The sequence below is a fragment of the Ranitomeya imitator genome, chromosome 5 (assembly GCF_032444005.1).
Source record: "Ranitomeya imitator isolate aRanImi1 chromosome 5, aRanImi1.pri, whole genome shotgun sequence".
In the NCBI taxonomy this organism is placed as follows: domain Eukaryota; kingdom Metazoa; phylum Chordata; class Amphibia; order Anura; family Dendrobatidae; genus Ranitomeya; species Ranitomeya imitator.
The window spans coordinates 697,040,955-697,064,842 of NC_091286.1; the positions used below are offsets into that span (position 1 = coordinate 697,040,955).

General features: G+C 47.3%; 1 protein-coding gene across 1 annotated transcript in view; it reads left to right on the top strand.

Annotated features, from left to right (window-relative positions):
- The window catches only part of LOC138638840 (pepsin A-like), a 197,754-nt gene that overhangs the window by 46,287 nt on the left and 127,579 nt on the right, over window positions 1–23,888 (top strand). Inside the window, exons 3-4 of the mRNA XM_069728498.1 lie at window positions 7,453–7,570; window positions 7,653–7,771. Coding sequence (XP_069584599.1) covers window positions 7,453–7,570; window positions 7,653–7,771 — 237 coding nt within the window. The remainder of the gene's footprint in view (window positions 1–7,452; window positions 7,571–7,652; window positions 7,772–23,888) is intronic.

Consider the following 23,888-nt stretch of genomic DNA (forward strand, 5'->3'; position numbering starts at 1 on the left):
GATTTCTGAGGTTATCAATCCTGTGTCATTTCGTTTGGCCCTTCCTGCTTCTTTTGCCATCCATAATGTGTTCCATAGGTCGTTATTGCAGAGATACGTGGCGTCTATGGTTCCATCCGTTGATCCTCCTGCCCCGGTGTTGGTTGAGGGGGAGTTGGAGTATGTGGTGGAGAAGATTTTGGATTCTCGTGTTTCGAGACGGAAACTCCAGTACCTGGTCAAGTGGAAGGGTTATGGTCAGGAAGATAATTCCTGGGTTTTTGCCTCTGATGTTCATGCTGCCAATCTGGTTCGTGCCTTTCATTTGGCTCATCCTGGTCGGCCTGGGGGCTCTGGTGAGGGTTCGGTGACCCCTCCTCAAGGGGGGGTACTGTTGTGAATTCTGTTGTCGGGCTCCCTCCTGTGGTCATGAATGGTACTTCGGCTGGTTCTGTCCATGGACTTCCTCTGGTGGGTGTTTCTGAGTTTCCTTCCACAGGTGACGAGGTTAATTCGTTAGCTGGCTGCTCTATTTAACTCCACTTAGATCTTTGCTTCATGCCACCTGTCAATGTTCCAGTATTGGTCTAGTTCACTCCTGGATCGTTCTTGTGACCTGTCTTCCCAGCAGAAGCGAAGTTCCAGCTTGTATTTCTTTGGTTTGCTATTTTTCTGTCCAGCTTGCTATTTTTATTGTTGTCTTGCTTGCTGGAAGCTCTGGGACGCAGAGGGAGCGCCTCCGCACCGTGAGTCGGTGCGGAGGGTCTTTTTGCGCCCTCTGCGTGGTCTTTTTGTAGGTTTTTGTGCTGACCGCAAAGTAACCTTTCCTATCCTCGGTCTGTTCAGTAAGTCGGGCCTCACTTTGCTAAATCTATTTAATCTCTGTGTTTGTATTTTCATCTTTACTCACAGTCATTATATGTGGGGGGCTGCCTTTTCCTTTGGGGAATTTCTCTGAGGCAAGGTAGGCTTTATTTTTCTATCTTCAGGGCTAGCTAGTTTCTTAGGCTGTGCCGAGTTGCATAGGGAGCGTTAGGCGCAATCCACGGCTATTTCTAGGGTGTTTGATAGGATTAGGGATTGCGGTCAGCAGAGTTCCCACGTCCCAGAGCTCGCTCTTTATTATCAGTAACTATCAGGTCATTCCGTGTGCTCTTAACCACCAGGTCCATTATTGTCCTGACCACCAGGTCATAACAGTCATGTTGTCATGCACCAACTGCATCAAGGTCTGCATCTTGTCACGGAAGCGCATGACATACTCCACTATGGACACTTCAGAAGGGTTCGGCTCCTCTTCCCAGGATTATCTTACCAACCCAAGGGGTCCCCGGACTCGCCTGCCATACAGGAGCTCGAAGGGGAAGAACCCCGTCGAGGCCTGCAGAACCTCTCGGTAAGCGAATAGCAGGTGTGGGTTGCGCCCTTGGGTCTCAACCGGCATGCGTAGCATCTGTTTGAGGGTACCATTGAAGCGTTCACACAAGCCATTGGTCTGTGGGTGATACGCACTCGATACCAGGTGCTTCACCTGCGTTCTCTTACAGAGAGTCTCTATTATGTGGGACATGAATTGGGTCCCTTGATCAGTAAGCATCTCCCTGGGAAATCCTACACGTGAAAAGATAGCCAACAGGGCATCCGCCACCTTATCTGCCCTAGTTGACGACAGAGCTACTGCCTCTGGGTACCGGGTAGCGTAGTCTTCCACAGTGAGGACATATTGCTTTCCAGAGCTGCTGGGGATGGCCAGCGGGCCAACAATGTCCACCGCGATCCTCTGGAAAGGCTTCTCTATCACTGGTAAAGGGATTAGGGGAGCCTTAACAGCAGGCCCCGCCTTCCCCACTCTTTGACAAGTGATACAGGAGTGGCAGTAGTTTGACACATCTGTCCCCATCTTAGGCCAACAGAAGTGTTGAGACAGCCGGTCCTTAGTTTTGCTGATCTCCAAGTGTCCAGCTAGCGGGATCTCATGGGCAATCTGTAACAACTCACCCCAGAATTGCTTCGGGACGACCAGCTGTCTTTCCCTCAACCACTCCTTTTGCGATTCTCCGGGTACTGTCTCCTGGTACAACCTTCCTCGTTCCCAGAACACCCTCTCCTTCTCAGTCACGGAGGTGGACGTCTCGGCGAGTTGTCTCAAACTCTCTAGGCTCGCATCTGCGCGCAGAGCGGCCTGAAACTCCTGGCTAGGGGAAGCCAGAAGCGATGTCAGGGTCCCTTCCCCACGGGAACCCTCTTGGACCTGCTCTGGGTCCACCTCTGGTTCAGTCACACTGATGACTGATGAGGGTCCTTGAAGGCCGACAGTTATCTGCGTTCCAGGCACTCTGACTGCGGGTGACAGCAGCTACGTAGGCTGTCTCCCCGGGGGTTTCTACAGACCCATCAGCCGGCGCTGCTATGGGCTCTACCTCCCCATACACCCCCAACACTCCAGGGGCAGTGCTACTTATCGGCCAGTTACCTTCCTCGGTGGCACTGGTCACTTTCATGGCATCACCTTCCTCACGGTTCCCATGCTTCTCCCCATTTCCTGTAACACCGACACTTGCCCCTGCTAGGGGTTCCTCAGCCGTCTCACTCCGCAGAGCGACGTGGCTGACCACGCGTGTACCAATGGAAACATCATCCTTCACAGAAAAATCATTATCATGTTCAGTTGGCACAGGTACAACATTTTCACCATCAATTCTAGGGAAAAAATGGTTATCAGATGCATCATTAGAAGATAAAGCATGGTCAGGTAACACATGCGATTTCCCATCATCATCATCATCATCAGGGTTAACGTTACCCTTATTAGCAGATTGGGGAGGGGTGTCAGGAACATAGTATGCCACCATCCTCCCCAAATCAGTCCCCAACAAAACATCACTGGGCAAATTTTCAGACAGCCCCACTTCCTTCACCCCGCTCCCGGCACCCCAATCAATATAAACCCGGGCCATTGGTAAGGGACAGCTGATGCCCCCAATCCCAGTGACAGTTAGGGTTTTCCCCGGAATGATCTCTTCCGGGGCCGCCAATTCGGGTCGGATGAGGGTTCGTTCTGCCCTGGTGTCCTTGAGGCCTGTAGTGACATGGCCTCCCACAGTGATGTGCTGTACGTTGTCACACACCCTCCCAGCCACACCACCCACCAAAAGAACTGCTGCGTTAGGCCCTGGGGCCTTGGCTGGGGGGTGTCACAATTCACCCCGTGACCGTCACCCCCACGTCACAGATCGGGGTGACTTTAGGCCAACAGACGGCTATCACATGGGCAGGGGGCTTATCTTAGTTATCACTGAACAATGTGATGAAAAATACACACACAAGGCTATTGACCTCTTAGTTTACAGCAGGGGCTTATTTTAGGTATCCCACTGTTCTGCAATATCCCACGAACTGCAGGGATTTATGTATATCCCGCTTACAGTTCCACTTGAAACTTGCAGCTCTCTGGCGCCCCCCTTACTCTCAGGTCAGATTAGATACTGCACCTGGGGTAATTAGTCGCTAGAAAGGCTGCCTGCTTTGTACTGGCTATTGGGCATGCTACAGCGACGCGATAAACTACTCCCACTCAGGCAGGAACAATAATTATCAATGCCGCAGTCGCTACAACGACACCCAACTACCCAGTACAAATGTATGCTGCCACCAGCTTCGATTAAACGGGTCCGAAGCTAACCCAAAACAGTAGCGTAATTCCCTTCAGAAGACTTAGGGTACGTTTTAGAGCATGAAGAACGACTCTAGTATTAAATAATATACTCCGTCAAAAGTTTCAGGCAGTGTTTATAAAAAGTTATATAAAGATTACAATATGAGCCAATTGAACATATGTACAAGGTAATTATAAAAAAAACAGGGATTACATGAGAAATAACACTTACATGTGTTCAGATCAGTTCAGGCAAACAGGCTAGGTCCATATGTCCCAATGCATTAGGACTGGCAGTCAGGGCTTTCCAGGTAAAACTCAGACTCACTCACATGGGCTCCAGTAGACAGACTCACTGCTGGGGTCTGGCCAAAAAACTTATAGTTGCAGCCTGTTACATCACAGAAAGGGGGTTGATTTACCCCGTCCCTCCTACCTCTTCAGTTTAACTAACTTTAACCTAAATATGTCTAACGCCTGTAACTCCGCTACAGAACATGTCAGCATTCATCTCTTATTAACATTGGCATTCTAATGAGATCAAATATGTCCTATGTGTGATGCATAATTACAGAGAAATCCCTACTTTTTACCTGATGGAGTTAGAAGCTCATGTTTACCGTGATGGATAGAGGCTCCGATGGACTTTAGCAATATCTATTTAATATTCTCTTAGCCCCAGTCGTTGGCCCAATATATTACAAAAATAGAACAAAGACTCTCATGGATTCTGGAAGCTTCTAATCCAGTTTTCTGCTGGAGGCAGATTTGAGCCTAGTCGTAAATACCTTTCTTCAATAAAACTCCCCCACATACATTGACAAGGCGAGCTAAACACAGAGTGAAGGGAGATCGCCGCCCACCCTATATGTGCTGGCAGAGAAACTAAACTTATATGATATTTCATACAATATCGTGACAGGGGAGTTTTCTGCTTGTCTGGACAGTAGGGACTGATATGACCAGTCCGCTTGCAGAAGAAACACTGGCAAGGTTAGGTGGTAGGTCTGGTGCTGTTGGCCACGGGGACAGGACCTCTGGTGTGTTGGCTGGCAGGGGTACTGGCGTTGGTTGCAGGCTCACCCCCTCTCCAGCTCTTGGTGACTGGCTTCCTCACTTCCGATCTACGGTTGGCCTCATAGACATCGGCAATCTGCGCTGCTTTCATCACGTCTTTGGGTTCTCTGTCCATCACGAACTGTCGCACCTCAGCTGGGCAAAGATGTAAGAACTGGTCTTTGATCATCAGGTCTCCCAGCTGCTCAAAGGTGGTCACTGACAGTCCTTGGATCCACTGGTTAAAGTGGGTCCTGAGTCCATGCACCACATCACCGTAGCTGTCGTGTGGGCCACGTTGGAGGTTCCGGAACGTTCTACAGTAAACCTCAGGTGTAAGCTGGTACTTGGCTATCAGGGCCTGCTTGATGGCCTCATAGTCACCATCTTGTTCTTGAGGGAAGGCAGAAAGCGCCTCCAGAGCTTTGCCTCTCAGCCCTGGTGTCAGGTATCGTGCCCATTCATCTGTAGGGAGCTGGTACTGTCTGCAGGCTTTCTCAAAGGCCCGCAGAAAAGTGTCCAAGTCCCCATTCTTTTCCATAACAGGAAAATGATCGGGCTGGGGCTTCGGTATCTGTGCGCTGTTGGGCTCACGGCTGGACTGGGATGACACCTGCATTTGCAGTCGGGCTAACTGCAGCTGGTACTCCCGCTCTGCTTGCCGCTCGGCTCTCTCCTGGTATTGCTGGATCAGCTGCCGACGTCCATCACGGTCATCGGCGGGGAGTAGTTCCAAGACCGCCAGCAGATGGGGGTCCAATTCGCCCTGATTGCTAATAGGGCTGGCATTCAATGGTTGGACCTCTGCTGCAGCACCATGTTCGCTTGTGCTTTCTTCTGCGGCCACTGGGCTCTGAGAGCGGTCTAGGGCGGCTTCCCATTGCACTAGATCTGTGACCAGTTGGGCTTTGTTTTTGCCTGCAAAGTCAATGTGCTGTGACTTGCATAAGGCAATAAGGGTGTCTCTGGTCTGCTGCTTATAAAAGGTTTCTCCCAGCACAACCATGGTTGCCAAATAAAAGATAGGATAGAAAAACAAAGAGAAAGGGAGGGGATAATTACCAGTACACAATTGTCTCAGGACTAATAAACACTGAGTTCGTTCTCCAAACTTATTTGCGCAGAGTCCTTCCAAGAACTTTGCAAGTTTTTAGTGAGAGGAATGATTGCTCAAACCAAATCACTAATGCTCTAAGATCCCACCGCCTTGCCGCCAGGATGTCAGGATTCACATCGTGACCGTCACTCCCCACGTCACGGATCGGGGTGACTTTAGGCCAACAGACGGCTATCACATGTGCAGGGGGCTTATGTTAGTATCCCTCCACTGCTACAATGTGATGAAAAACACACACAAGGCTATTGACATCTTAGTTTACAGCAGGGGCTTATTTTAGGTATCCCACTGCTCTTCAATATACCACGAACTGCAGGGATTTATGTATATCCCACTTACAGTTCCACTTGAAACTTGCAGCTCTCTGGCGCCCCCCTTAACTCTCAGGTCAGATTAGGTACTGCACCTAGGGTAATTAGTTGCCAGAAAGGCTGCCTGATATGTACTGGCTATTGGGCACGCTGCAACGAGGCAATATAACTACTCCCACTCAGGCAGGAACAATAATTATCAACGCCGCAGTCGCTATGACTCCCAAAGGCACAGAACAAAGGTATGCTGCCACCAGCTTCGATTAAACAGGTCCAAAGCTAACCCAAAACAGTAGCGTAATTCCCTTCAGAAGACTTAGGGTACATTTTAGAGCAGGAAAAACGAAACTAGTATTAAATATTTTACTCTGAAAAATTAGGCAGTGTTTTATCAAAATATTACAAGGATGTTACAAAAGAGACAATTGAAAATATGTACAAGCAATTATAAAATAACAGGGAATAAAGAAGAAAGGTAAAACTCACATGTTCTCAGTTCATATCAGGCAAAACCATGCTGCAGGCAGAGCTCCCAAATGTCCCAATGCATAGTACAGCTCCTCAGGCAAAAAAACTCAGACTCAAGGTACCTTCACACTAAACGATATCGCTAGCGATCCGTGACGTTGCAGCGTCCTGGCTAGCGATATCGTTCAGTTTGACACGCAGCAGCGATCAGAATCCTGCTGTGATGTCGTTGGTCGGGGCTAGAAGGTCAGAACTTTATTTGGTTGCTGGCTCTCCCGCTGACATCGCTGAATCGGCGTGTGTGACACCAATTCAGCGATGTCTTTGCTGGTAACCAGGGTAAACATCGGGTTACTAAGCGCAGGGCCGCGCTTAGTAACCCAATGTTTACCCTGGTTACCATCCTAAAAGTAAAAAAAACAAACGCTTCATACTTACCTTCCGCTGTCTGTCCTCCGGCGCTGTCGGTATCGCTGCAGCGTCGTTTAGTGTGAAGGTACCTTCAGACTGCAGGCTGGGTTAAGTGTGGGGCTTATATACTCCAGCCTCGGGACATCACTAAAGGGCTGGTTAATGATATTTAATGAGGTCAGAGATCTTTACGTTTTCAGACCCTGGAGACAAAGAAATTCCTGACTGAGAAGGGAGGGACCACAGGTGGCTTTGCAGGATTGGTCACCTGCAGTTTAAAGCCATACCCTGCTCACACACTAGCTTCAGGTTACCCAGTGTCCGCCATAGGGCTGGTTTGTTGTATTCAGGGGGGGGGGGAGAAAGAGAGGGGGGTTTTAAATCCCTCAGCTATGGCTTTTACATTATCGTGACATACATTTTCCTCACACTTCCCGTCTGTTTCTCTTACATAGAATGAATATTTCGGGCGGATCTCCATCGGTTCTCCTCCGCAGGAGTTCTCTGTGGTGTTTGATTCTGGATCAGCCAATTTGTGGGTCCCATCTGTCTCCTGCTCCAGTGCGGCTTGTTGTAAGTCAGTCTCGGGGTCAGGGTTCTTCTCTTCTCATGTATGATCTCCAACATTTACTTTAACCTTTTTTTCCCCCCCCAGCAAATCATAATAAATTTAACCCTCTCTTGTCCTCTACATTTCAATCCACCCATGAAACTGTCTCCATATCATATGGGACAGGAAGCATGATGGGAATTCTGGTCTATGATACTGTGCAGGTGAGTGATAAAGTGAGATTATATACAAACTACATACACAGCCATCATCTATAGCACTGGTGGGGAACCTCAATGACCTTTTATCAGGCCCCCGAGCAGATTCTCAGGGACAACATTCTTGGGCAGGGAGGTGTATTTTGATTGCCAGCAGATCATTAATTTCTTCTTGCTCTGTTAGCACACACACACATTGTTCTACCGAACACTGAAGGGCATGCAATGAAAGATTACGTCCTGACACCAATGCCAGAATCAGGATGTACTTTGTGGTCCGAGTTTGTACATTCCCCACCCCTGACCTATAGAGACCATTGTACTATATATACACAGTCATCGACTATAGGGTCCTTAGTGGTCCTATATATCCACACAGCTATCATCTTTAGGAACCAGTGTGGTCTTATACATACACAGTCATTGACTATAGGGTCCAGAGTGGTCCTATATATATGTAGCTATCATCTATAAAGACCAGTGTGGTCCTATATATACACAGCTATCATCTATAAGGACCAGTGTGTTCCTATATATACACAGCCATCATCTTTAGGGACCAGTGTGGTCCTATATATACACAACCATCACCTATAGGGACCAGTGTGGTACTATGTATAAACAGTCATTGACTATAGGGTCCGGAGTGGTCCTATATATACACAGCTATCATCTATAAAGACCAGTGTGGTCCTATACTGTATATACACAGCCATAATCTATGAGGACCAGTGTGGTCCTATATATACACAGCCATCATCTATAGGGACCAGTGCGGTCATATATATACACAGTCATCATCTATATCGACCAGTGTGGTACTATATATACACAGCCAACATCTATAAGGACCAGTGTGGTTCTATATATACATTCATCACTTATAGAGACCAGCGTGGTCCTATATCTACACAACCTTCATCTATAGGGACCAGTGTGGTCCTATATGTACACAGCCATTGACTATAGGGACCAGTGTGGTACTATATTGACACAGCCATTGACTATAGGGACTGGAGTGGGACTACATATACACAGTTATCATCTATCCCTATAGAACCAGTGTGGTACTATTTATACACAGTCATCACCTATAGGGACCTGTGTGGCACTATATATATATATATATATATATATATATATACAGTGCCTACAAGTAGTATTCAACCCCCTGCAGATGTAGCAGGTTTAATAAGATGCAAATAAGTTAGAGCCTTCAAACTTCAAACAAGAGCAGGATTTATTAACAGATGCATAAATCTTACCAAAAAGTTTTGTTGCTCAGTTAAATTTTTATAAATTTTAAACATAAAAGTGTGGGTCAATTATTATTCAACCCCTAGGTTTAATATTTTGTGGAATAACCTTTGTTTGCAATTACAGCTAATAATCGTCTTTTATAAGACCTGATCAGGCCGGCACAGGTCTCTGGAGTTATCTTGGCCCACTCCTCCATGCAGATCTTCTCCAAGTTATCTAGGTTCTTTGGGTGTCTCATGTGGACTTTAATCTTGAGCTCCTTCCACAAGTTTTCAATTGGGTTAAGGTCAGGAGACTGACTAGGCCACTGCAACACCTTGATTTTTTGCCTCTTGAACCAGGCCTTGGTTTTCTTGGCTGTGTGCTTTGGGTCGTTGTCTTGTTGGAAGATGAAATGACGACCCATCTTAAGATCCTTGATGGAGGAGCGGAGGTTCTTGGCCAAAATCTCCAGGTAGGCCGTGCTATCCATCTTCCCATGGATGCGGACCAGATGGCCAGGCCCCTTGGCTGAGAAACAGCCCCACAGCATGATGCTGCCACCACCATGCTTGACTGTAGGGATGGTATTCTTGGGGTCGTATGCAGTGCCATCCAGTCTCCAAACGTCACGTGTGCGGTTGGCACCAAAGATCTTGATCTTGGTCTCATCAGACCAGAGAACCTTGAACCAGTCAGTCTCAGAGTCCTCCAAGTGATCATGAGCAAACTGTAGACGAGCCTTGACATGACGCTTTGAAAGTAAAGGTACCTTACGGGCTCGTCTGGAACGGAGACCATTGCGGTGGAGTACGTTACTTATGGTATTGACTGAAACCAATGTCCCCACTGCCATGAGATCTTCCCGGAGCTCCTTCCTTGTTGTCCTTGGGTTAGCCTTGACTCTTCGGACAAGCCTGGCCTCGGCACGGGAGGAAACTTTCAAAGGCTGTCCAGGCCGTGGAAGGCTAACAGTAGTTCCATAAGCCTTCCACTTCCGGATGATGCTCCCAACAGTGGAGACAGGTAGGCCCAACTCCTTGGAAAGGGTTTTGCACCCCTTGCCAGCCTTGTGACCCTCCACGATCTTGTCTCTGATGGCCTCGGAATGCTCCTTTGTCTTTCCCATGTTGACCATGTATGAGTGCTTTTCACAAGTTTGGGGAGGGTCTTAAATAGTCAGAAAAGGCTGGAAAAAGAGATAATTAATCCAAACATGTGAAGCTCATTGTTCTTTGTGCCCGAACTACTTCTTAATACTTTAGGGGAACCAAACAGAATTCTGGTGGGTTGAGGGGTTGAATAATAAATGACCCTCTGAAAAGACTTTTCACAATTTAAAAAAAAATAAACAAAGAAATAACATTCTTTTTTGCTGCAGTGCATTTCACACTTCCAGGCTGATCTACAGTCCAAATGTCACAATGCCAAGTTAATTCCAAATGTGTAAAAAAGAACCTAGCACTCAACTGATGCTTTAGTGCAGCTTTTATTGTAGTGGTACACAAAACGTTTCGGTCCAGTCTACGGACCTTCGTCAGTAACGTACTACAGAATAGTAAGAGAGACCGATGGGTCATAAGGTATTAAGAGGCAGCGTCTTGTACTTGAGCCCGATAGGAGCGGTACCGCTGAGAAGACTGGTAAGGATGAGGGCGCTGACAGACACGGTGTCCACGAACGGTGGACACCGCGTCTGTCAGCACCCTCATCCTTACCAGTCTTCTCAGCGGTACCGCTCCTATCGGGCTCAAGTACAAGACGCTGCCTCTTAATACCTTATGACCCATCGGTCTCTCTTACTATTCTGTAGTACGTTACTGACGAAGGTCCGTAGACTGGACCGAAACGTTTTGTGTACCACTACAATAAAAGCTGCACTAAAGCATCAGTTGAGTGCTAGGTTCTTTTTTACAGTTTATGAAGGTGTGGGAACCTAACCTTAGCACCATCCTTTCCAGTAGTGCACACGGTATATTTTGTGAGAAATTCCAAATGTGTAAACCTGCTAAATCTGCAGGGGGTTGAATACTACTTGTAGGCACTGTATATATATATATATATATATATATATATATATATATATATATATTAGATAGTGGCCCGATTCTAACGCATCGGGTATTCTAGAATATGCATGTCCACGAAGTATATTGCCCAGCCACGTAGTATATTGCCCAGCCACGTAGTATATTGCCCAGCCACGTAGAATATTGCCCAGCCACGTAGAATATTGCCCAGCTACGTAGAATATTGCCCAGCCACGTAGTATATTGCCCATCGACGTAGTATATTGCCCAGCCACGTAGTATATTGCCCAGCCTCGTAGTATATTGCCCAGCCACGTAGTATGTTGCCCATCAACGTAGTATATTGTCCAGCGACGTAGTATATTGCCCAGCCACGTAGTATATTGTCCAGCGACTTAGTATATTGCCTATTTACGTAGTATATTGCCCAGCGCACGTAGTATATTGTCCAGCCACGTAGTATATTGCCCAGCCACGTAGTATATTGCCCAGCCACGTAGTATATAGTCCAGCGACATAGTATATTGCCAATCGACGTAGTATATTGTCCAGCGACGTAGTATATTGCCCATCGACGTAGTATATTGCCCAGTGACGTAGTATATTGCCCAGCCACGTAGTATATTGCCCAGCCACGTAGTATATTGCCCAGCGACGTAGTATATTGCCCAGCCACGTAGTATATTGCCCAGCCACGTAGTATATTGCTCATCGACGTAGTATATTGCCCAGTGACGTAGTATATTGCCCAGTCACGTAGTATATTGCCCAACCACTTAGTATATTGCCCAGCAACGTAGTATATTGCACAGCGCACGCAGTATATTGTCCAGCCACGTAGTATATTGCCCAGCCACATAGTATATTGCCCAGTCACGTAGTATATTGCTCAGCCACGTAGTATATTGCCCAGCCACGTAGTGTATTGTTCAGCCACGTAGTGTATTGTCCAGCGACGTAGTATATTGCCCAGCCACGTAGTATATTGCCCAGCCACGTAGTATATTGCCCAGCCACGTAGTATATTGTCCAGCGACATAGTATATTGCCTATTTACGTAGTATATTGCCCAGCTACATAGTATACAGCACAGAGCCATGTAGTATATTGCCCAGCCACATAGTATATTGCACAGCGACGTAGTATATTGCCCAGCCACGTAGTATATTGCCCAACCACGTAGTATATTGCACAGCCACGTAGTATATTGCACAGCCACGTAGTATATTGCCCAGCCATGTAGTATATTGCCCAGCAACGTAGTATATTGCACAGTCACGTAGTATATTGCCCAGCCACGTAGTATATTGCCCAGCCATGTAGTATATTGCCCAGCCATGTAGTATATTGCAAAGTCATGTAGTATATTGCCCAGCAACGTAGTATATTGCACAGTCACGTAGTATATTGCCCAGCCACGTAGTATATTGCCCAGCCACGTAGTATAAAGCACAGAGCCACGTAGTATATTGCAGAGCCACGTAGTATATTGCCCAGTCGCATAGTATACAGCACTGCCACGTAGTATATTGCCCAGCCACGTAGTATATTACCGAGCCACGTATGTCACAGGTTAAAAAAATAAACATACTCACCTAACGATCCGAGGGCCCCTTGCAGTTGAAAATACTCACCATTCTCGTCGCTGCTCCTCAGCGTCCCGTGTCTCCGTCTCCTGGGATCCTGTGTAGATGGGCAGTCCCGTGTCTCCGTCTCCTGGGATCCTGTGTAGATGGGCACGCAGCTGCCACCATCTTCCTTCCCCAGGATGCTTTGCAAAATTACCCATATGACTTAGCGGTCTCGTGAGACCGCTGGGTCTTATGGGTAATTTCGCAAACCATCGCTGGGAAAGGAAGATGGCGGCAGGCGCGAGCGGACAACGGAGGGTGAGTATAGCAGTTTTTCTTTTTTTATTATTTTTAACATTACTTTCTTTTACTATTGATGCTGCATAGGTAGCATCAATAGTAAAAGGTTGGGGACACACAGGGTTAATAGCGGTGGTAACGGAATGCGTTACCCGCGGCATAACGCGGTCCGTTACCTCCAGCATTAACCCTGTGTTCGCGGTATGGAGCGGTCGCCAGGGACACTGACTGCGGGGAGAAGAGCGCCGGGGACAGTGACTGCGGGGAGCGGGCGCCGGCCACTGACTGCGGGGAGTATGGAGCGGCCATTTTCTTCCGGACTGTGCCGGTCGCTGATTGGTCTTGGCTGTTTTGTGGTGACCAATCAGCGACTTGGATTTCCATGATAGACAGAGGCCAGGACCAATGAATATCCGTGACAGAAGGACAGACAGACAGACGGAAGTACCCCTTAGACAATTATGTATATAGATATATATATGCATCACCTATAGATACAACTGTGATCCTATACTTACACAGTCATCACCTATAGGGACCAGTGTGGTCCTATATACACACAGTCATCACCTATAGGGACCAGTGTGGTACTATATATACATAGTCATCACCTACAGAGACCACTGTGGTCCTATATACACACAGTCATCACCTATAAGGACCAGTGTGATATTATATAGACACAGTCATCACCTATAGCAGGGGTCTCAAACTCGGCAGAGTAAATGGGCCGCACATATAAAAAAATTTAAGCTGGCCGGCCGCATTCCTTTCAAACTTAATACAGTACACATAGAATATAACGGCCCACGTAGTATATAACACAGCCCACGTAGTATATAACACAGTCACGTAGTATATAATACAGCCTACGTAGTATATAACATAGCCCACGTAGTATATAACACAGCCCACATAGAATAGAACACAGCCCACGTAGTATATAGCAGCCCACGTAATATATAACACAGCCCACGTAGTATATAACAGCCCATGTAGTATATAATACAGCCCACAGAGTATATAACAGCCCATACAGTATATAACACAGCCCATGTAGTATATAACAGCCCACTCAGAATAAGACAAGCTCTGGGAAGTGGGAGCTCTGCTGACCGCAACCCCTAATCCTATCACGCAACTAGAAATAGCCGTGGAGCGTACCTAACTCGGCCTAGACGCCTCTTCACAGCCTAAGAGCTAACCAGCCCTAGAGATAGAAAATTAAGCCTACCTTGCCTCAGAGAAATTCCCCAAAGGAAAAGGCAGCCCCCACATATAATGACTGTGAGTTCAGATGAAAGTCACAAACACAGAAATGAAACAGGTTTCAGCAAAGGGAGGCCAGACTTACTAAACAGACAGAGGATAGGAAAGGTATCTTTGCAGTCAGCACAAAAAACTACAAAAAAACCACGCAGAGTGTGCAAAAAGACCTTGAGTCGGTGCGGAGGTGCCACTCTGCATCCCAGAGCTTCCAGCTAGCAAGGCAAAATCATAATAGCTAGCTGGACAAGGAAACAATGAACAAAATTATTAACAAGCAGGGACTTAGCTTCTGCTGGAGTAGACAGGTCACCAGAAAGATCCAAGAGCGAACTGAACCAGTACAAGAACATTGACAGCTGGCATGGAGTAACGATCTGAGTGGAGTTAAATAGAGCAGCCAGCCAAAGAATAAACTACTTCACCTGTGGAAGGAACCTCAGAAGCAGCAGCTCCACTCACAGCCACCAGAGGGAGTCCATGGACAGAACTCGCCGAAGTACCATTCATGACCACAGGAGGGAGTTCGATAACAGAATTCACAACAACGTAGTATATAACAGCCCATGTAGTATATAACACAGCCCAGATCTATATATATAATTGTCTAAGGGTTTTTCCGTCCGTCTGTCTGTCTGTCCTGGAAATCCCGCGTCTCTGATTGGTCGAGGCTGCCAGGCCTCGACCAATCAGCAACGAGCACAGCGACGATGATGTCATAAAGGACGTAGACATCCCGCGTCTGATTGACGTTTCTGATTCAGCGACGGGCACAGTATCGACGTAGATGTCATAATGGTTGCCATGGCGACGATGATGTCATAAAGGTTGCCTCGACCAATCAGCGACGGGCACAGTCTGCCGTGAATTCTGGAATCATCATTGTCCATATACTACGGGGATATGCATATTCTAGAATACCCGATGCGTTAGAATCGGGCCACAATCTAGTCTAATATATAATTGTCTAAGGGTTTTTCCGTCTGTCTGTCTGTCCTGGAAATCCCGCGTCTCTGATTGGTCGAGGCCGCCAGGCCTCGACCAATCAGCAACGGGCACAGCGACGATGATGTCATAAAGGACATAGAAATCCCACGTTTCTGATTCAGCGACGGGCACAGTATCGACGTAGATGTCATAATGGTTGCCATGGCGACGATGATGTCATAAAGGTTGCCTCAGTCTGCCGCGAATTCTGGAATCATCATTGTCCATATACTACGGGGACATGCATATTCTAGAATACCCGATGCGTTAGAATCGGGCCACAATCTAGTAGTATATAACAGCCCATGTAGTATATAACACAGCTCACATAGTATATAACAGCCCATGTAGTATATAACACAGCCCACGTAGTATATAACAGCCCATGTAGTATATAACACAGCTCACATAGTATATAACAGCCCATGTAGTATATGACACTGCCCACGTAGTATATAACAGCCCATGTAGTATATAGCACAGCCCACGTAGTATATAACAGCCCATGTAGTATATAACACTGCCCACGTAGTATATAACAGCCCATGTAGTATATAATACAGCTCATGTAGTATATAACACAGCCCACATAGTATACTGTATAACAGCCCATGTAGTATATAACACAGCCCACATAGGATATAACAGCCCATGTAGTATATAACACAGCCCACTAGTATATAACAGCCCATGTAGTATATTATTATTATTATTATTATTTATTATTATAGCGCCATTTATTCCATGGCGCTTTACATGTGAGGAGGGGTATACATAATAAAACAAGTACAATAATCTTGAAAAATACAAGTCACAACTGGTACAAGAGGAGAGAGGACCCTGCCCGCGAGGGCTCACAATCTACAAGGGATGGGTGAGGATACAGTAGGTGAGGGTAGAGCTGGCCGTGCAGCGGTTTGGTCAATCGGTGGTTACTGCAGGTTGTAGGCTTGTCGGAAGAGGTGGGTCTTCAGGTTCTTTTTGAAGGTTTCGATGGTAGGCGAGAGTCTGATATGTTGTGGTAGAGCATTCCAGAGTAGGGGGGATACACGAGAGAAAGCTTGTATGCGATTGTGGGAAGAGGAGATAATAGGGGAGTAGAGAAGGAGATCTTGTGAGGATCGGAGGTTGCGTGCAGGAAAGTACCGGGAGAGGTCACAGATGTATGGAGGAGACAGGTTGTGGATGGCTTTGTATGTCATGGTTAGGCTTTTGTACTGGAGTCTCTGGGTGATGGGGAGCCAGTGCAGGGATTGACAGAGGGGAGAGGCCGGGGAATAGCGGGGGGACAGGTGGATTAGTCGGGCAGCAGAGTTTAGAATAGATTGGAGGGGTGCAAGAGTGTTAGAGGGGAGGCCACAGAGCAGGAGGTTACAGTAGTCAAGGCGAGAGATGATGAGGGCATGGACTAGGGTTTTTGCAGATTCTTGGTTTAGGAATGTGCGGATCCGTGAAATATTTTTGAGTTGGAGGCGGCAGGAAGTATATAACATTGCCCACGTAGTATATAACAGCCCATGTAGTATATAACACAGCCCACTAGTATATAACAGCCCATGTAGTATATAACACTGCCCACGTAGTATATAACAGCCCACGTAGTATATAACAGCCCATGCAGTATATAACACAGCCCATGTAGTATATAACAGCCCACGCAGTATATAACACAGCCCACGTAGTATATTACAGCCCATGTAGTATATAACACAGCCCACGTAGTATATAACAGCCCATGTAGTATATAACACAGCCCACATAGTATATAACAGCCCATGTAGTATATAACACAGCTCATGTAGTATATAACAGCCCATGTAGTATATAACACAGCCCACGTAGTATATAACAGCCCATGTAGCATATAACACAGCCCATGTAGTATATAACTGCCCATGTAGTATATAACACAGCCCATACCTTGTCCTCCCAGCCAGGCTCTGCATCCCCCCGCAATGCTTTGCTCAAGCCTGGTGAATGGTAGTTCCCATAGTTTGTAAGCTTGCGAGCAGGGCCCTCACTCCTCCTGGTATCTGTTTTGAACTGTATTTCTGTTATGCTGTAATGTCTATTGTCTGTACAAGTCCCCTCTATAATTTGTAAAGCGCTGCGGAATATGTTGGCGCTATATAAATAAAATTATTATTATAAAATTATTAATGGTAGAAGAATGGAGGCGGCAAAGAGCTCTGGGAGTTTCGCAGCTGCCCACAATGCATGAGGCATCGCCATGGATACTCCGAGTGACTTCCGACTGTCACAGGTGCTGCACACTGCTGCACGTCTTCCTGCTTGGTGACGCACGGCTTCATTATCCATGGCGACGCATCATGCATTGTGGGCAGCTGTGAAACTCCCAGAGCCCCGTGCCGCCTCCTCTCTTCTAGCGTGCACCGCGGGCTGCAGATGCCTGCCTCAGGGGCCGCATGTGGCCCGGGGGCCGCGTGTTTGAGACCCCTGACCTAGAGGGACCAGTGCGGTACTATATATACACAGTCACCTATAGGGACCAGCATGTTAATATTATAGTATTATTGTATTTCATGGTCCTGGAGTGGCCTAGCCAGTCTCCAGACCTGAACCCAATAGAAAATCTTTGGAGGGAACTGAAACTCAATGTTGCTCAGTGACAGCCCCGAAACCTAGAAGATCTGTATGGAGGAGGGGGCCAATATCCCTGCTGCAGTGTCTGCAATAATTTCTATATGTCCGAAAAAAGGTTCAGCAGCTGTTAGACACTTCAAAACAAATATATCAAAAAGGTCTGTGGTTGTTTGCCACTAGACAAAAAGTGATTTCAACTCAGAAATGTAAAATTAAAAATAAATTTGCATTAAAAATGTATTTTAATTTGACATTTCTGACTTGTAATCACTTTTTGTCTAGTGGCAAACAACCACAATATATGCAGTGTGTGCCAGCCTGGTCAAGAACTGCAGGAAACGTCTGTAACTGCAAGCAAAGGTTTCTGGACCAAATATTAAGTTGTTTTTCTATTTTGTATCAAATTCTTACTTCATGCAGTAAAATGCAAATTAATTACGTAAAAATCCTGAAGTGTACCTACAATAAAAATTACAGACTCTCCATTCTGTGTAGGTGAGGAAACGTGCAGAATGGGCAGTGTATCAAATCCTTACTTTCCCCACTGTATATAAATCCAGCAATCGGGACTGGAGTAATGTGCAAAATAATAGCAGCTTAAACATCACTAATGGGTTTAATTACGGATTTTGGCATTAAGGGTGTGTGCATACATTGCAGATTTCCTGCAGATTTTTACCGTGCAGAAACACTGCAGATCCGCAATGTACAATGTAAATCAATGGGGAAAAAAATGCTGTGCAGATGGTGTGGAAAACGCTGCATGTTAAAAGAAGGAGCTGTCATTTATTTCTGCGGATCTGCAGCGTTTCTGCACCCATTGACTTGCATTGAGTCGGGCAGATCCGCAGCAAAACCGCAGATGTAAAAAAGATCTGCGGTTTTGCTGTCAGAAACGCTGCAGCTCGGAAGGGGGGAAGAGTGTGTGGGCGGAGAGTGTGTGTGCGGGGAAGATGTGCGTGTCTGTATGCGGGTGTTTGTGTGTGTCTGCGGCGATCGCGGGGGTCTGCGGGGGTCGCTGGGCTGTTGGGGGTCTGCGGCGGGCTGTCGGGGGTCTGCGGCGGGCTTTCGGGGGTCTGCAGCGGGCTGTCGGGGGTCTGTGCCGGGCTGTCGGGGGTCTGAGCCAGGCTGTCGGGGTCTGTGCCGGGCTGTGGGGGGTCTGTGCCGGGTGTGGGGGGGTCTGTGCCAGGTGTGTGTGTGTGCAGGCATCGTCTGATGGGACTACAATTCCCATTGGGCTATGCCTGCTACAGTGACAGTGATTGACACATTAGCCAATGATGGGACAGTAGTAGTCCGATCATCCGGCTAATGTGTTGAATGTAAAAAAAAAAACATACAACAGAACATACAATACAACCTTACAATAGCAAGGTGACATTAACCCCTTATTACCCCATATCCCACCGCTACACGGGAGTGGGAAAAGAAGGGCTAAGTGCCAGAATAGGCGCATCTTACACATGCGCCTCTTCTGGGGCGGCTGCGGACTGGTATTTGTAGCCGGGGGGTGGGGGGGGCAATATCCATGGCCCCTCTCTAGGCTATGAATATTAGCCCACAGCTGTCTGCGTAGCCTTTCTGGCTATAAAATAAAGGGGGACCCCACGTCATTTTTTGGGGGGTCAGCCAGTAAAGGCTACGCAGACAGCTGCGGGCTGATAATCATAGCCTGGGAGGGGCCATGGGTATTACCCCCTTCCCAGGCTACAAATATTGGCCCCCGGCCGTCTGCTTTCCCCCTCTGGCGCAGAAAATTGTGCGGGAGCCCACGCCATTTTTTTTATGTTCATTAATCAACATCGGCCTATGTATGGCTATATCTATGTATAGATATATCTGTAGATACATAGATGTTTCTATCCATACATCTATCTGGCTAATTTCACACATCAGGTTTTTGCCGTCAGGCATAATCCGACGAGTTTTGAAAAAAAAAATCCTTTTTTTTTCAGCTGGATCTATTTTTTCTCATAGAGTTGTATTAGCGCCGGATTGCGCCTGATGGCCACACGTTTCATCCGTTTTTTGCCAAATGTTTCCATTCAAATCATGCACATTTTCTGTTTGCTCTTTTTAAAAAAAATGGATCAGTTGCATCATTTTTTCACTATTTGCAACGGATCCGTTTTTTCAAAAATTCACTGGATCCTGCCTGACGGAAACAAACTGATGTGTGAAAGTAGCCTAACTATCCATATATCTATCTACATCTATCCATCTCATTCCTTCTATTTATTATTATTATTATTATTTATTATTATTATTTATTATTATAGCGCCATTTATTCCATGGCGCTTTACATGTGAGGAGAGGTATACATAATAAAACAAGTACAATAATCTTGAACAATACAAGTCACAACTGGTACAGGAGGAGTGAGGACCCTGCCCGCGAGGGCTCACAATCTACAAGGGATGGGTGAGGGTACAGGAGGAGAGAGGACCCTGCCCGCGAGGGCTCACAATCTACAAGGGATGGGTGAGGATACAGGAGGAGAGAGGACCCTGCCCGCGAGGGCTCACAATCTACAAGGGATGGGTGAGGATACAGGAGGAGAGAGGACCCTGCCCGCGAGGGCTCACAATCTACAAGGGATGGGTGAGGATACAGGAGGAGAGAGGACCCTGCCCGCGAGGGCTCACAATCTACAAGGGATGGGTGAGGATACAGGAGGAGAGAGGACCCTGCCCGCGAGGGCTCACAATCTACAAGGGATGGGTGAGGATACAGGAGGAGAGAGGACCCTGCCCGCAAGGGCTCACAATCTACAAGGGATCGGTGAGGATACAGGGGAGAGAGGACCCTGCCCGCGAGGGCTCACAATCTACAAGGGATGGGTGAGGATACAGGAGGAGAGAGGACCCTGCCCGCGAGGGCTCACAATCTACAAGGGATGGGTGAGGATACAGGAGGAGAGAGGACCCTGCCCGCAAGGGCTCACAATCTACAAGGGATCGGTGAGGATACAGGGGAGAGAGGACCCTGCCCGCGAGGGCTCACAATCTACAAGGGGTGGGTGAGGATACAGGACGAGAGAGGACCCTGCCCGTGAGGGCTCACAATCTACAAGGGATGGGTGAGGATACAGGAGGAGAGAGGACCCTGCCCGCGAGGGCTCACAATCTACAAGGGATGGGTGAGGATACAGTAGGTGAGGGTAGAGCTGGTCATGCAGTGGTTTGGTCAATCGGTGGTTACTGCAGGTTGTAGGCTTGTCGGAAGAAGTGGGTCTTCAGGCTCTTTTTGAAGGTTTCGATGGTAGGCGAGGGTCTAATATGTTGGGGTAGAGAGTTCCAGAGTAGGGGTGATACGCGAGAGAAATCTTGTATGCGATTGTGGGAAGAGGAGATAAGAGGGGAGTAGAGTAGGAGATCTTGTGAGGATCGGAGGTTGCGTGCAGGAAAGTACCGGGAGACGAGGTCACAGATGTATGGAGGACACAGGTTGTGGATGGCTTTGTATGTCATGGTTAGGGTTTTGTAGTGGAGTCTCTGGGCAATGGGGAGCCAGTGAAGGGATTGACAGAGGGGAGAGGCCGGGGAATAGCGGGGCGACAGGTGGATTAGTCGGGCAGCAGAGTTTAGAATAGATTGGAGGGGTGCGAGAGTGTTAGAGGGGAGGCCACAGAGCAGGAGGTTGCAGTAGTCAAGGCGAGAGATGATGAGGGCATGGACTAGCGTTTTTGCAGATTCATGGTTGAGGAATGAACGGATTCGTGAAATATTTTTGAGTTGAAGTCGGCAGGAAGTGGAAAGGGCTTGGATATGTGGTTTGAAGGAGAGATCAGCGTCAAGGATTACCCCAAGACAGCGGGCTTGTGGGACTGGGGAGAGTGGGCAGCCGTTTACTGCAATGGATAGGTACGTTGGGGGGGTCACGTGAGATGGGGGAAAGATGATGAATTCTGTTTTGTCCATGTTAAGTTTCTATCTATCATCTATCAATTTATCTATCTATCTCAGGCCGGTGTCACACTTGGCGTAGGAAAATACGATCCGTTTTTTACGGGCGCAATATGCAGAAATGTTCCCAAAACAGTGTTCTGTATGTAATCCATTGGCAAGGTTGGCAAGACTTTCATTGCCGGATTTTTTGCGCAATACGCTGACAAACGCACCATGCTGCGATTTTCTATGCCCATAAAATGCGGCTGCGAAATATACGGCAGATAAGGGCTGCCCCATAGAGAATCATTGGTCCGTGTGCTATGCGTAGTTTTTGCGCCTCTAATACGTCCGTATTCCTCTCTAGTGTGACCCCGGCCTCATTCCTTCTATCTGTCTATCTATCTATCTATCTATCTATCTATCTATCTATCTATCTATCTATCTCATTCCTTCTATCTATCTCATTCCTTCTATCTGTCTGTCTATGGGAATGTGCACATGTAGAATGGTGCACTGTGGATTTTTCCACAGCGGATTTGATAAATCCGCAGGGCAAAAACACTGCGTTTTTCCTGTCGATTTATTGCGAATTTACTGCGGATTTACCGCGGTTTTTGTGCGGATTCCACTGCGGTTTTACAACAGCGGTTTTCTATTATGGAGCAGGTGAAAAACCGCTGCGGATTCCACAGAAAGAAGTGACATGCTGCGGAATGTAACCCGCTGCGTTTCCGTGCATTTTTTTCCGCAGCATGGGTTTAAATTGTCTTGTAAACGCATGTGAAACTGCTGCGGACCTACAGCTGCGGATCCGCTGCAATCTGCAGCGTGTGCACATAGCCTATCTGTGTGTAATGGAGTGTGGGTTGGATAAATGTAAAAGAGGAGGTTGGACAAGAAATCAAGAAATCACAAATCTTTTTTTTTTTTTGTCAATAATAGATCTTTATTTAGCTTTCAAAAACGCATACAAATCCGCATGGAAAAAACGCAGCAAAAACGCAACAAAACCGCAACTGTGTTTCCATGCAAGAGAGGGAAGAATCTGCAGCAGAAATTGCTAAGGCAAATCCGCAGCGTGTGCACAAAGATCATACAAGATGGGGAACAAATCCTGACTATGTGGGTATGTGTCCACGTGCAGGAAACGCTGCGTGTCTGACGCTGCATAGAGCCGCAGCGTCAGACACGCAGCGTCCAGATGTTACAGCATAGTGGAGGGGATTTAATGAAATCCCGTCTCCACTATGCGTGGTAACACGCACGCGGCGGCCCTGCGACTCCGGACATGCTGCGCGTCTTTTCAGATCGCAGCATGTCCGTATATCTTGCGGCGACGCTGCGTCGCCGCAAGGTATAACACAGGGCCCTATGGTGGGGAACGATGATGCCGGATGTGTGCTATGAACACATCCGGCATCATCGCGTCCCATAAAGGGGGAGGGGCTTACCGCAGAGCGGCTAAGCAGCTCCGGCGATACCGCCGGCCATCCTGAAAGTGGACACATACCCTGTAGGTGAGAAACCAGCAGAATCAGCAGTCATCACACGCAGGCTGCTAATTGGGGGTAATTAAGAACGGGGGTGTACTAATTAATAGCAGTGCGGAGTTTATTAGTGAGATCATTCTGTGAAGATACCGCTGATAATGATGGCCCTTATGTAAAGGAGGAGGCAGCAGATGTTGTACCGGCTGGTTTTAGCCTTTGCTCAGTTAATAAAATGGATCGTTCCAGACATAGTACTGATGGAGAAAGAACTTTGATCAAAACATGGATTGGAGAAGGGAAGAAAAGAAGTGCAGAAAATCATTGGTTGCTGAGCGAAAAAGATTTCCAATTATTTAAAATGGCAACCCCGAAACATATGGTAGGAAAATAAATCCTACAATATGCATAGATCATAGTCACCAGTGAGATCACAGAAGCTCTTCAGTTACCGGTGAGTCCTGCAGCCATCAGAAGATGCTTACAAGAAATCGAACTATCTGTAAGAAACCCTCGAAAGGTATCATCGCTGAGAGAAACATACGGTGAGAAGGTTACAGCTTACCAAAGAACGCACTGACCTAAGAAGAAGAGGCGAGCGCGAGATTGTCCTTACTGGGTGCAAGGGTCGCAGACATGGTGAGACCACCCATAAACACTGGATCCAGGCAACAGTGTGAATACTGTAAAACATGGAGGTGCGAGCAGAGTGGTCTGCGGATGTCCTCATACTATGGAGTGAAGTCCA